We start from the raw sequence: 14628 nt of genomic DNA on the forward strand, positions 1-14628 counted from the left end.
CAGTTTTTAAAAAGCAAGAAGGCCCACCACTAAAAATAATAATAACAAAATAAAGCTATTTAAATAAGATTATACAAATTCATACAAATTCATCACCAGTCTGCCAAAATGTAAAATATTTTTTCTTAAGCAGATCTTTTTGAAAAGGTGGCCCTAAAATAATAAAATACTAATTTCTATATATAAAATTTCTGAAACCAGTTCTGAAACCAAGAATTCACATATTAGGTACCCTTAATCATATAAGTTTTTATAAACATATATTTTTAAATGTGTTTAGTTTTGTTTTTCATTTTGCCCTGATTCTTAAACCAGCCTGAGGTTTTTTTTGTTTGGTTTTTTTTGGTGATAAGTGTAACTTAGATGTTGTCCTTTTCTGAAAAGTGCTCAAAAGCTCTCTAAAACCAGCCAACAGACCAGCCTCATTTTAGGCTGATCAAAGCGTTTTACATGAAGGTTAACATGTAACCTAAAAGAAAGTGTTACGGAAATTATACATCCAATTGTTTTGCTTTTTGAGACACATCTGGGAACCCAAATACAGAGATGTGTGGACATTTTTGAGCCAGTAATCAACTTTTGCATGGCAAACACCTCTTAGAATTTCTTTGGAAAGCATAAAAGACTAGTTTATAAGGTCATCACTAGAATTTAGTCTCTATTGCTCTTGTGATAGACAAGAAAACCCAGTGTTATGCTCTCTGGCTTTCATTCTTTGATGCATCCTCTAAAAATAGTGTTTTTGTCAATACAGCCCAAAACTACACAACTTCATTGATTTTAGTGTTTTGTCTGCTGAGAAAAGCTGAGGGAGGAGATAACGGAAAGGTTGGCCTTTGATACTTTATAGTGTGATCTGACCAACAGGTCCCACTGAGACCTAGCAAACGTGTGCAGGCTGTGGAGTGTTTTTAAAAGGGTCATTTGAAGGGGTTTTTTTTGTGTGTGTGTAGGCTGGTGGTAATCTCCGTTTCTGGCATGATGGCGGTGACCCTCTTTCTGTCGATGGCTCTTTTTTGGTATAGTCTGTGCTCCACAAAACACAACCCACACTTTGGGAATTGAGAAGCCGATTAAAGACGTTTTCATGGATCAATTATGTTGATGGGTTTATAGGATTTTGGAGGTAAAGCAGCAGGTTTGCCGATATCATCTGTTAAAAAGTAACAGTGTCAAGGTCCAATAAAAAAGTGAGAATGAAATACAATATTTTCTAATAAATGATTAGAAACTGCTGTGTATACTTCACTCCGGGCTGCTCATGTAGATGCTAATCTAACTGTCATAATATATATGAAAATTTATGGAGTGCAGATCAAAGTCAAACTCAGGAAAGGGGATTGTTTTTGTAATTAGTCTCCTTCCTTTTAATTTTAATTAAAAACAGCTCAATGCCAAACTCTTTGGTAAATCATAATAATCTGCATAATGCATTTAAAAATGCACACTCACTCACACATGTTTTCTGGGATATTACTATTTTTGTTTTGAATGTTGTTTTGAATTTTTTATTCTGTTTATTGAAACTTCTGTTTGTTTCTAATTATTGTCATGCCATTTCCATGTAGTTTTCACTCTGTCATTGTTAGGCTTCATTTAGTTTTCTCATTTCAGTTTATTCAGCTTTTTTAGTTATGTTATTTATCAAGGTTAGTATAGTTAAATAGTTCTGAATCAAGAAGGAAGTAGGGGAAAAGTACTTGTTCAGTCAGGGAGAAAACCATTTTAAATCATTTTATCTGAAATCATAACCTCTACGTCCATGGCGATGATAAAAACAAATGAGCTGCCCACTCAGGTTGCAGGGTCACATGGGAAAACAATCACAGATTACAAAGCACACCCGTGTTGGTGAATCAATGCTCTGTCATAGGTAAGGCCAGATAGTTCAGAGATATTGGTTAATGCCATTAGCTTGCATGGGCGTAGGTCAAAACAGGACAAATACTAGTTATAACTGACAAAATAAACTAACCGAAATTGCATGTCATTATTTTGTGGCACATCAATTTCAGGGAAGGTCTCGTAGATGCAATTACTTTCCCACAAATGGTCTTTCCACTGCACAAAAAGCTTCTTTTGAGGTCTTGAAAGATGTCAGGTCTCTTAATGGAACAATGCCTGACAAAGCGTCCTGCTCTGCATTCTCATTTGCATATCAGAATGACTGTGAGTGGTGAAAGAGCTTCAATTCCATCAAAAATCGGCTGACAGGTTTTGTTCAGATCAGGAAAGAGCAGCCTCTCTCTCTCACGCTCGCAGCGCGATGACAGTAATTCAAACTGGGCTAAATGCAATCCCACATTATGCTCACTGTTAAGGTAAAGTGAGCATGACTCAGCAGGTTTTAAAGCGCACCATAACTCTGATTGTTAGAGCGTCTGGGAAGCGGGCAGAGCTTTTTAATATTAAGCTGTCAAACGGATAGCAGGGCGAATCCTCAGCAAGAATGACTTCAGAGATACTCATGCTTGTAGGAGTCCCAGAAGTGTCTTTTCCCATTTCGCTAATGTGCTCCTTAGCCCTGTGAGACACAACTTTGTTGCTGTGCATTTTAATGATGCTTTTAGGGGTTGGGAAATGTGTAAAAAGACATAAAAAAAAAAAAACGTGGCATCTGAGATGCTGCAAGACGGGATCAAAAAAAACAATGGATGTCAAAAGTCGGTAGAGAAATCTGAGCCTGGGGCTGAAGAAAATCCTTTGAAATTACAAATACAGGTTGGTTTGCGCTTCTGTGTGCATAAGCTTTGGAGGTGTTAGTGGTTTTGTGAGTTTAAAGAGACGGAACAGAGCTTCTTTTATCCGGTTCAAGACATTTAAAACAATCACCGGAGTCCTGCTTTCATAAAAGCGCTTTGAATGACATTGGCAGCACTTTCTAGAGTAAATGCTCAACTCTAGGAGCATAAGATTTCATCTTTTAATCATGATGTCTTTTAATATGACATTGTCACTTGGAAGTACTGAGGTACATTAGTGCAGGGGCACCTTAATGGGGGGGGGGTGATTTCTACCAAGGGAGAACCCAAACCTCCCTCCTAATTTTGATTTTGTTGACCTGATTTTGTGGTTGTTGGATTTAGAGTCCAGCAGGTTTATGTCTGATAAGGATAATCATGGACCTGTTTTGGATGAGTTAATATTTTGGTGTGGAGAATTAAACCTTTTTTGTAATACTTTAACAATAAGGAAATGTGCATAAATTTTATGGAAGAGTCCATGCAATTTAGTACAATTATCAAGGCAGAGCACATAGACCCTTCGCTGGGAGTTTGATTGACAGGTGATCTGACCAATCATAATGCTGAATCTGCAATTTTTGTCTGACAAACAAACCAGACAGGAGAGTAGATTAATGTTGGTGGACTTGAACTTGCTGAAAATTGGTATGTATTGACATCTTTCAGCGGTTGAAACAATATGCCTTCTGTATTTTTGTGTTTATTTCATGCTATAACTAGTTAAGGGCAAGAGATTATAGGTTCATGTGCCGTTTGAACTGAGGTGCTACAGTGATGTTACGACACATTAAAGAGCCACAAAATGATATTTATTATTTGAATTTATAAAAAATTTGCAAACTTTTATACCTAAAGAAACCTGCTCTGTCTTGTCTGTCGGCGTGTTGTTAGTTTCCTCTTTGCTCCATGATGTATTTTCACTGTGTGAGAACATGGTGTGTGGTGTGAGACGTGAGAACATGGTTTGTCGTATGGAGCAACAGTAACTAAGAGGGGCAGATTTTTGCAAAGGGTTAATTCATAGGGTTACAGAATATAAATATCTAGAGGTTGGCTTTACCCCTTTGATAAATAGACCGTTATTAGCAAAAAGTGACATTAAAGTATGTAGATGGTTCTGTATTCTAAATGTTTAGTGCTTTTATTGAGAGTGTTATTACATATTGTTTCACTTGTTGATTTGGAAATGCTACTTAGGCACAAAAAAAAATAATTCTGACTATAGCTAGCAGATTGTTTGCCCAACCCTTTACTGGGCTAGAAAAAAAATTACTAAACCAGATCCCTTAGAAAAGCTGAGAAAATAATTCTCGATAGGTTTAGGAAGCCAGTTCTGTGTAAGAAAATAAAAGAAAAGAAAAATCCAAATAAATAAAAATCTGTGCCAAAAAAATATATAATAATCTGCTATAATAATAAGTGATGAAGTTAATGAATGAAACATGTTTGCACGAAACAATTTTAAAGACTGTGTGTTGTAAATGATTTTCCGAAATGCCGATGTTAATAAACTTACTTGTTTTTTGTTATGTTCTGTTTTTTTTTCTGTTCTATTTTATTTTGGTTTGGTTCAGTTTTTTTTTATTTTTATTGTTAGTATTGTTTGTATTGTTTTGGTTTGTTTTTGTTATGTTTTGAGCATTAGAAACCTCTTTCAAATACTTAAACAAACGTACTGACCTCAAAATGTTTAACCGCAAACTATCTACAACACCATAATATTGTGTAGATGGACAAGCACAGTCATATTTTCTAAAGAAAATGTAGAAAGTTGTAGTTTAGTGTTTGTAATCATTAAATAGATGAAAAAGTTTTTTTTCACCTTGATGTCACAGTTTTATCTCATTTCACTTGCTTTTAAAGTTATTAGTATAAAAGCAAGTCTGTTCCAATTTTATGTGCAAAATTTTTGTCTCATCATCTCTTGCATTCTTGCGTCCTCCACCAAAATGCAAAAGACAAACTTTTTTTGTCACATTTATTATAGTCCTCATTAAAATGTTTTTATGACTGAGCTACATGCAGTATTATAACCTTCAAATAGTAGAATCTGCATTTACTAATGGATGACTTAGACTCTTATTCATTCCGTCTTGTCTGCTAGGTTCAATGAGGCATTTTCACTTTGAAACGGCATGAATGTATAACCTTGGCTCAGCCTGCACTCTTCAGACAGCGGTTTACGTCAGAAGGACAGATTGAAACGTTTTCATTTCTCTGCATGCAGTCGGTCTGCGTTGCAGTTTCTAGCTTTTTATTATTTTAAATTGGGGTTCTTTATGATTCTTGCTGAGATGCCACTTCAGCATCTCTGTTTTGGAGGAAATGATGTAACTGTTGGGACCGAACTGTCATATTCCTATGGGAAAGGCAGAAAGCAGAGCTTCACTAATCTGAAGGTCGAATTAGCATTGTGTCGTCGCCTCAGCCTTGTAACCTCCTTCCAATGAAGCCATAAACATTTAATAGAAGCGCTATCAATGCCCACCAGATGGCTAGTACAGCAGCACACCTCACCTCACACGATAAGCACAGGGCAAGACGAGTTTAGGGGGCTTAAAAGTACAGTTTTTGCTTCAACATTATCGCCTGTGACTCAGCCCCATGGCTGTAGCGTGTTTTCGACTCGGTTCCTCTCTGGGGACCCGTGTAATTTGCTCTGTAAATATTGGATACTTAAGCGAAGTACATTGGTGCTGGAAATGCAATTACTGCATGCAAACATCTTCATTGTTATCAATAACAGCAACGCATTAATTTCTGCTCTTGCCGCAGTGTCAGATATCGATCGGAATCGGGCTGAGGAGATTGCTAATGAAGCTTCCTGGATGCTCTGAGAACCAGCTTTGTGTTAAATCCAGATTTATTATTCATGCTTAACCGTCCAAACCTTGATATCTATCATGCTAATATTCACGCCGGATGGTTAAGATTCAGTTGGATGCAAACATTTGTTCTCCCTGTTGGTTGCATTGACAAGCTTACAAATAGCAAACTTAATATTAAAGGAATAGTTTACTCAAAGTTTGGTATTATATCACTTGCTCAGCAATGGATCCTCTGAAGTAAATGGGTGCCGTCAGAATGAGAGTCCAAACAGCTAATTAAAACATTACAATAATTCACACAACTCCAGTTCTATCTTATAAAGGAAAAGGCCTTTGTGTTTGTAAGAAACAAATCCATCAAGACATTTTAACTAAACCATTTCTTCTGGCTAAAATCCATCACCTGTCAAAATCCAACAACATATATGTGCAACAGTGCTTGATCTGTCCATATTTTTCTCCTGATTCAGACGACACAACTTTTTCATTGGAGAAAGCAATATTATAAATAGCTGGAAGCAATGGTTTGAAGTTAAAAACATCTTGATGAATTTGTTTATTACGCTTACATTAATTTATGGACTGGAGTTTTGTGGATTACTTGTGGATTATTGTGTTGTTTTTATCAGCTGTTTGGACTCTCATTCTGACGGCACCCATTCACTGCCGAGGATCCATTGATGAGAAAGTGATGTAATGCTAAATTTCTCCAAACCTGTTTTAATGAAGACACAAACTCATGTACATCTTGGATGGCCTGAGTGTGAGTATATGGGTAAGTATATATATTTTTGGGAGGTGAACTATTCCTTTAAAGCTTATTATTTGTGTTTGCTAAGACTATTATCACTACTATTGCTCATTCTTGGGTTTAAGGATTTGAAACCTGACTTGACCTGCCAGTGTGTGTGACAGATATGAATGATACTTTAAATTATCTGGCTTGTTGAGGTGTGATATTACTTTTCTAGCCTATCAAACTTACACCTTTTTTTAGTGGATGATAAAAAAAGAAAAATATATATATAGTTATAGACTGGAATTGAAGAAGGTTCCCGAGATGTATCTGGGGACGACAATATCATAGAGACTCATGTGCCAGTCAAAAGTTTGCGGTCAGTGAAAATTCTATTCATCAAAGGATCCTGAAAAAAAATACAATGATTTTCCACAAAAATATTAAAAAGAACACCTTTTTTTAACATTGATTATAATAAGAATGTTTCTTGAGCAGCGAATCAGCATATTAGAATGATTTCTGAAGGATCATGTGACACTGAAGACTGGAGTAATGGCCACTGAAAAATCAGCTTTGCATCACAGGAATAAATTACATTTTGAAATATATTAAAAAAGAAAATGGTTATTTAAAATTGTAATAATATTTCAGATTATTCCTTTTTTGATCAAATAAATGCAGTCTTGGTCAGCAGAAGTGACTTCTTTTAAAAACATTATATATATATATATATATATATATATATATATATATATATATATATATAGTAGTATATAGTATATATAGTATATAGAAAACCACGGAATACTATAGCAGCTGCAAAGAAACAGGCTAAGTGAATACTAATAATATCAAGACTATTAGAAAAGAAATACTTAGAATTATCAAGACTATCTGCAGAGTGATCACTTATTTGGGAGCATACATTTCAACAAAATAGATGATAGATTTATGTTAAATCTACAGGAATCCTTTACGGTACACTGTAAGGTAAGCAGATCAATATTAATGTACACATCAGCCTCTCCACCACTGCATGCATATCTGTTTGTATTCCTGTATGTGTCTGCATGAAGAGGTTTCCATGAAGCTGCTGTAATGTGTTGGAGTGGAGGCTGAGAGTTTCTGCTCGTGTCTGTGTGCTCTGCCTCAAGGCCCATCTGTCCACACATCTGCTGCCACACATTTCTCCACAGCACACTCTTCATCTTAGTGTCCACTATCAGAGTCATCGGCTTCACACTGTGGCTTGTCAGCATGCTTTTGATGAAGAAAACATTGAGAGGTCAGGGATCTCTTTAAACCGCTTCTTTGATAAAGAATGCTGATCTGACGATGTCCCTCTTGCTGTTGAATTTCATACAGTTCATTTTGGATATCTTGTAGGCTACCACAATAGGCTTACAATACATTAAAGTATATCAGTGTATTATACTATTACTGGCCTACCACTTTGAAGATAGATAGTTTTTTGTTTACATAAAATATCTATATTAAACAATTTGACAGCCCTAATAAATATGTAATTTTTGTAAATGTGTATGTATTTTATTAAATAATATGTTATCTGTATATTTTAGGAAATGAGAGCTTATCATTTATTTTTACTTTATTTGATTTATTTATCCATTTAATTTTAATTGAGGTAATAGGAATTGTAAAGCAAGTTGTCATAACACAAAAAAAAGCCGCTACGCGCATCTTACAGTGCTTTGTCGCCACCACTGGTCAAATCGTGAACTGCAAGATGTGAGCAGACACTGCTTTAAGGCTATTTGATGAAACGTATTTCTTCTTTACTCAGTAAATATGTCTCTGTTAAAGAGCAGCAACCGGGGGGCGGTAAGTTAATTGCAAAGTTTCGTCAAGGTTATCAATGTTTCGATCTCTGCATCTATTGTTTGCTTGAAATTGACTTAATTATCAGTGTGGCATGCGTGATTAACTGTAGGAGGCCATTGTGAGCAGTTCATCGCTAGTGACAGACCGAAGTCAGTCGTCTCCGCTTGTTTTTGCTCTTGTCATGCTGCTTTTGAAATCCGGTGATATTTCTTCAGACTTTGAAGTGTGTTCAGTAGCCTCAGAGTAAAACAGCTCATCTAGCTTCAGCTAATGGCTTGTTTACTTCGTTTTCTCTTGCTTCGACTGGATAATATTTTAGGGGAAATATATTTTCATATGTTTAATCTTTATGCGCAACGATATTTACTGTTCGGTGAAATTAAGTCTTCCTCAGCATAGACAGTTAAAGGATTCTGGGTATGAACTCTGATAGGGAGAGTTTATTTCAATACATTTGTGTTTAGGAAACATTGTGAATGACAACTTATACTCTCTCTCTCTCTCTCTCTCTCTCTCTCTCTGTGTGTGAGACCCTGAACCACAAAACCATGCAGTCATGAGGGTCAATTTATAAATAAGCTTTCCATTCGTGTATGATTTGTTAGGATCGGACATTATTTGGCTGAGATACAACTATTTGAAAATCAAATATATATATAGAGAGAGAGAAAATCGCCTTTAAAGTTGTCCAAATGACAATGATGATGTTCTTAACAATGCATATTACTAATCAAAAATTAAGTTTTGATATATTTACGGTAGGAAATTTACAAAATATCTTAATTAAACTTGATCTTTACTTAATATCCTAATGATTTTGGCATAAAAGAAAAATCGCCACTGGGGGTCAGTATGGGCTCAGCATAGACTAACTTGAAAAGTATCTTACTAAACGTTAAAAAAAAAAGAGAGAGAGAGAGTTTTAAAAGTGTGACTTTAAATTTGGTGCTCCAAATAATAAACTCTTCTCCACTTCAGTGGCCTCATATAAATAACTTTGGTTAAATGTGTTTGAAGTTAAAAGGGACCACCGAAATTCTTAATTAGGTCACATTCCAGCTAACAGGTATAACTCCTTTCTGAGTGGCACCTGGGTCTCTCTGAAGGGAGTAGCATGCTCAGTGATCAAGAGAAATGTACGCTTTTGTTGCTGGATGGCTGGGGCCATTGAAGTGAGAGCCATTGAACTCTGTCTGGCACCCAGATTACAGCACCGCTGCTGCTCGGGGTTTCCAGTGAGCAGTTAAACTGAATGAGAGAGCTAGAGACAGAGAAAACAGTGTCGTTCCCACCAGGTTACGCGAGGGCATGTTCTGTCCCGCTTCACCCTGTCGGGTTTGATGAGAAGCCTCGGGCGGCCAATTTAATTAAAACTACAGCAGGCGGAGTCTGTGTATTCACAGCTTTTGGTGGTTACTTGGCCACTTTGGTGGCATTTTTTCTTATCCCCTTCATTTCTCACCCTTCTTTGCACCTTAAATGCATGAAAATCCTCAATCATGAAGTACCTTAAAGGAATAGTTCACCCAAAAATTAAAATGTATTCACCCTCAGGTGATCCAAAATGTAGTTTATTTCTTCATCTGGACAGAAATGCCTTTTATCATTTGCTCGCCAATGGATCCTCTGCAGTAAATGGGTGCCGTCAGAATGAGAGTCTAAACAGATGATAAAAACATCACAACACACCAAAAGTAATCCACATGCTCAAAAAAGCATTTATAAGAATCAAATCCTTCAAGGTGTTTTAACTTTAAACCATCGCTTCTGGTCAAAATACCAGTCTATAATACATAATAAAGCTTCCTCCAGTGAAAAAGTCCATGTAGTTCTTTCACATCAAAATCCACTAATTTTGTTTAGATCGTTAATAAAAAATTACTTAATAAATTTTTCTCTCTCTCTCTCTCTCTCTCTCTTTACTTAATAAATTTACTTAATAAATTTTTTTGCTTGTTTTCTATTTGTTTAGAACCATTTTTGGACTGTTTTTCCGTTTGTAAATGGTGTTTGATTAATGTGCATTTCTCTCCTGATTCAGATAAAGACTTTTTGCTAGAGGAAGCAATATTATGGATAGAGGACTCCGATTTTGGCTTGAAAGCAATGTTTCTTAATAATGGATTTGTTTCTTACATGCAGCTTTTGACTTCACAATGCATCAATTGGTGGACTAAAGTAATATAAATTATTTGTGCATTGTTGTGATGTTTTTATTAGCTGTTTGAACCCTCATTCTGACGGCACCCATTCACTGCAGAGGATCCATTGGTGAGCAAGTGACGTAATGCTAAACTATTCCTTTTTAACGGTTTGGACTGTCCATAAAACTCGACTTATTACTTTTTGTCCCCTTTTTATAGACAATCAAGTTTTGGCTTTTGGACAGCTTGTAAGCACATCCAACACTTACGAGGACCACGACCCCAAAGGAGGAAGAAAACCTGTAACAGTCGCCACAGACAAGCCACTTTTATGGAGCATGGGAATTAAACCACTGTGAACAAAGCACTATGCCTTTAAAATGTGCCTTTTCCTCAGCACTAACAGCCTTTTATTAATGAAGACAATGAGTAGTGTAACCTTTGATTTATTAACACAGCCAAATATAAATGTTAACACGCACAAAAAACATGATTTATACAAATTTCCGCATTCAGTCCATCATCCAACACTGTTTCAGGTCTGTTCGGCCTCCCAATGCAGCCGATTCAACCACCGCTGTTAACAAAACACAAACAATCATGCTTTAATCAAAGACTAAATCAAATCAAAGACTGAATGAAACAAAATGTCTGTTCAAAAGGCAATTAGACTTTTTTTTTCTTTCAATTACTTGCAATAAAAGACAAATACATTTAATTGTGTGTTTTTGTGGATTACTTACACAATGATGTTGTTGATGGGGATGTGGATGAGTTTGACAAAGAATCCAATAAAGCCCATAATGGCAAATCCAATTGCTGTTGCCATGGCAATCTTTTGGAATTCTAGAGAGCATGAAATCAAATGAATAAAATGATTTAAATTATCATAAATGTGAAACAGATTTAAGTACATGCAATATTAAATATGCTCAAATAGAACACTGTATACGGTCAGATGCAATACAGATGAACAGTTTACCGTAATTTTTCTGTAAATAAAGTCAAATAAAACAATAGGTTTAGAAATATTCCATTTTTATTTTCTCTCACAAACATCACTTGTTCCACACCATTTTTCCCTTGAAACTGTTGTATATTTATTAGATTTTCTCTTATATCATCTTTTCCACATCCAACATCTTTATCTCAAACAATTAATCTGCATTCGCCTCAAGAGAACTTAATCGAATTTAGACTTTCATACATAATTCTAGCATCAGAACTCCTGAAGTTTACTTATGCGTATAAATTCTTTGAATTAAAACGACAAAAGACCGGAATTACCTTTTCTATCTGGCTTTGTGCATCTTTTCACGAGTCTGATGGAGTCCTTGACGAACTGCCTGCTGGGCTCCACGAACTGCATAACCTGATCCATCCTGAAGCGAGGCTGGAGGAAGAACAGAACATTTTAACTCTCAAATGTTAACTACGAACACTAAACATCCTCATCAGAGAACAGAACACGAATCACAACATCATCATCTCACAGAAACCAGTTAGATGCTCTATACAGGTTTCACTACGTATGAATTTATTAGACCCAGATACCCTTCACCCAAAAACCCAGGCATCTGGAATCTAATCCCATCTACTGAAAACTAGTTTTTAAAACATATTCTCAAAAGGTGTCAGCTAAAAACACCCATAACTTTGTTAACTAGCTATAAACCTTTAGTGACCGATGACTATAATCTACAGATTGGATAACTAGGACTGTTAGCCTACATACTGCGCACTTTACACTAAATAAAAACATTTGCAAAGGACTTTGAGAATCATTTCTAAATTGATAGTTGACCATAAGCCTCTAAATGTTAAGTAATTTTAACTCAGAGTAAGAAAGTTGTTGTATCTGATCAGTTAGAGACAGTGTTTACGCTGAAACTCACAGCAGACACGTCCTCAGTAAGACAGAACCGTATTATAACCTTACTTTAAAACTGCATTCTTTACGCTATACCAGTATAGACTACTAAACGCGCAAAATCCACGAAAAGAAGCTTACCTGTGTTGACAAATCAAAGGACGAAGCAGTGGTTCAGCAGCAAGTAACAAACTGACTCCGCTGTGTGTAAAGCCACGTAGATTTAACTGCGGAAAGACTGACGCAGCGTTAAGAGTGACGCATGCGCGCTCGCTCCCAACTCCTGCGCACAGTTGACGTGCTCGCTGCCATCTAGCGACTGGAGTTTAGCGCGCAAAACGGCTTGTACCCACATCATCATTAGTTGTGTAAGCTATCTATCGGCATGTGAGGATTGTTACATGGATTCTAGTATAAGCATTTTCAAACAGTTTATCCAAACATACAACGAATAAAAAATTTAATTTTACAAAGCTCCTAAGAGGATGTGGTGATGAAGAAAAAAATAAATAAAGTTCCAAAAGTAGGTTTGGGAGGAGCCTAATCATTCAGTCCTGTCAATCATCATTAGAGTCTATATATAAACAGCTCTCATTGCATTACAGCGTCAATTCTTCCGGCATACCTCCAACTCCCCAGCTCCTCCTCTATTTCTGTTTTTCTTCCTCTAGATAGTACTGGAATGGGGGTTGAACTCAAGCCTCGGGATAAAGCCTCCATTAAGGACAGCAAGCCAAGTTTGTTCACAATTAACCATCAAGTACAGATGGGCAGGCGAACCGTCAACCGTCGACCGTTCTATCTGCCGTGGGAGTTCATGGCCATTGTTATTGTCGCAGTTTACATCCCCCCGTGTGCTAACGCGAAGGACGTGCTTCACGAGCTCTACAACGCCATCAGCGAACAACAAACAAATAACCCCGACGGCTTTTTCATAATAGCTAGTGACTCCAACCACGCAAACTTAAAGACAGTTTTGCCAAAGTTCTACCAACATGTGAACTATGCAACAAGGGGAAAAAACACACTGGACTATGTTTACACGACAGAAAAGAACGCGTACAAGGCTGTACCCCGCCCCCACCTAAGGTACTCTGAACACATCTCTGTTATGCTAATTCCAGCATACAGACCACTTCTGAAACTCGCCAAACCGGTTCAAAAACTCATCACAGTTGGCCAGATGATGCTACCTCGAAACTACAGGACTGCTTTCAGTGCACAAACTGGAACATGTTTAAAGAGGCAGCCACCTACAACAACCTCACAGACCTGCAGGAGTACTCTGAAACTGTGAGTGCTTATATCAAAAAGTGCATTGATGATGTTACAGTCACCAAGACCATCACCACACATGCAAACCAGAAGCCGTGGATGACAGCAGAGGTTCGTGGGCTGCTAAAGACTAGAGATGAAGCATTCAGATCAGGAGATAAAGCAGCCCTCAAAACAGCAAGAGCCAATCAGTCCTGTGGCATCAAAAATGCAAAACGGTCATATGCTCAAAAAATCAACAATCACTTCACAGACAGTAGAGACACATGGAGCCTGTGGCAAGTCATTCAGACCATCACAGACTACAAGCCCCCGCCTGAAGCCTGTGATGACGACACATCCCTCCCCGGATGCACTCAACCACTTTTATTCATGGTTTGCAATGCAGAATGACACACCTGCACAAAAACTGCCCATACCTCCCAACGACCAGGTGCTCTGTCTGTCTCCAGTCGAAGTAAGGAAGACCCTATCTAGGATTAACCCATGCAAGGCTACAGATCCTGATGACATACCTGGCCTTGTACTGAAAGACTGTGCTGCACAGCTGACAGATGTCCTAACAGATATCTTCAACACCTCGCTGAGCCAGGCAGTCGTCCCCACATGTCTCAAATCCACAACCATCATACCGGTACCAAAAAATCACCTGTGTCCTGTCTAAACGACTACCGTCCCATAGCACTGTCTCCAATCATGATGGAGTGCTTTGAGAGGTTAGTCATGCACAATATCAAAACCAGCCTCCACAACACACTTGATCCGCTCCAGTTTGCATACCGTCCAAACCGCTCTACAGACGATGCAATTTCCTCCACCCTCCACCTGTCTCTTACCCACCTAGCAAATAAAGACTCCTATGTCAGAATGCTGTTCATCAACTTCAGCTCAGCATTCAACACAATAATCCCACAACAGCTCATTAATAAACTAAACCTGCTGGGCCTTAACAATTCCATCTGTAATTGGATCCTGGACCTTCTAACTGGAAGACCTCAGTCAGTCCGTGTCGGCCACAACACCTCGAGCACTACCACACTGAGAACAGGTGCCCCACAAGGCTGTGTGCTCAGCCCGCTGCTCTTCACGCTGCTAACCCACAACTGCACTGCCAAATCCAGCTCTAAAAACAACATCATCAAGTTTACGGATGACACAACTGTGGTAGGTCTCATCAGCAACAGCT

At 37.6% G+C, this 14628-nt stretch overlaps 2 protein-coding genes across 5 annotated transcripts in view; one reads left to right on the forward strand and one right to left on the reverse strand.

Moving 5' to 3' along the window:
• Positions 1 to 10775, forward strand: part of tpk1 (thiamin pyrophosphokinase 1) — an 85564-nt gene extending 74789 nt beyond the window's left edge. For 3 of the 4 annotated variants that reach the window (XM_042751642.1, XM_019071395.2, XM_042751641.1), the window contains exon 9: positions 10517 to 10775. In XM_042751642.1, coding sequence (XP_042607576.1) covers positions 10517 to 10656 — 140 coding nt within the window. In that variant the 3' untranslated portion in view covers positions 10657 to 10775. Of the gene's footprint in view, positions 1 to 7277; positions 7302 to 10516 lie in introns of all 4 variants that reach the window. The other variant, XM_042751643.1, reaches the window with a different exon arrangement.
• On the reverse strand, positions 10728 to 12404 carry sec61g (SEC61 translocon subunit gamma). Its single transcript, XM_019071397.2, has 4 exons — positions 12309 to 12404; positions 11585 to 11690; positions 11041 to 11143; positions 10728 to 10874 (listed from the first exon to the last, which is right to left on the reverse strand). The coding sequence occupies exons 2-4, from the start codon at positions 11676 to 11678 to the stop codon at positions 10865 to 10867; spliced, it is 207 nt and encodes a 68-aa protein (XP_018926942.1). The 5' UTR covers positions 11679 to 11690; positions 12309 to 12404; the 3' UTR covers positions 10728 to 10864.
• Positions 12405 to 14628: the final 2224 nt, after the last annotated feature.

Source organism: Cyprinus carpio, chromosome B24 (genome assembly GCF_018340385.1).
Source record: "Cyprinus carpio isolate SPL01 chromosome B24, ASM1834038v1, whole genome shotgun sequence".
NCBI classification, from domain to species: domain Eukaryota; kingdom Metazoa; phylum Chordata; class Actinopteri; order Cypriniformes; family Cyprinidae; genus Cyprinus; species Cyprinus carpio.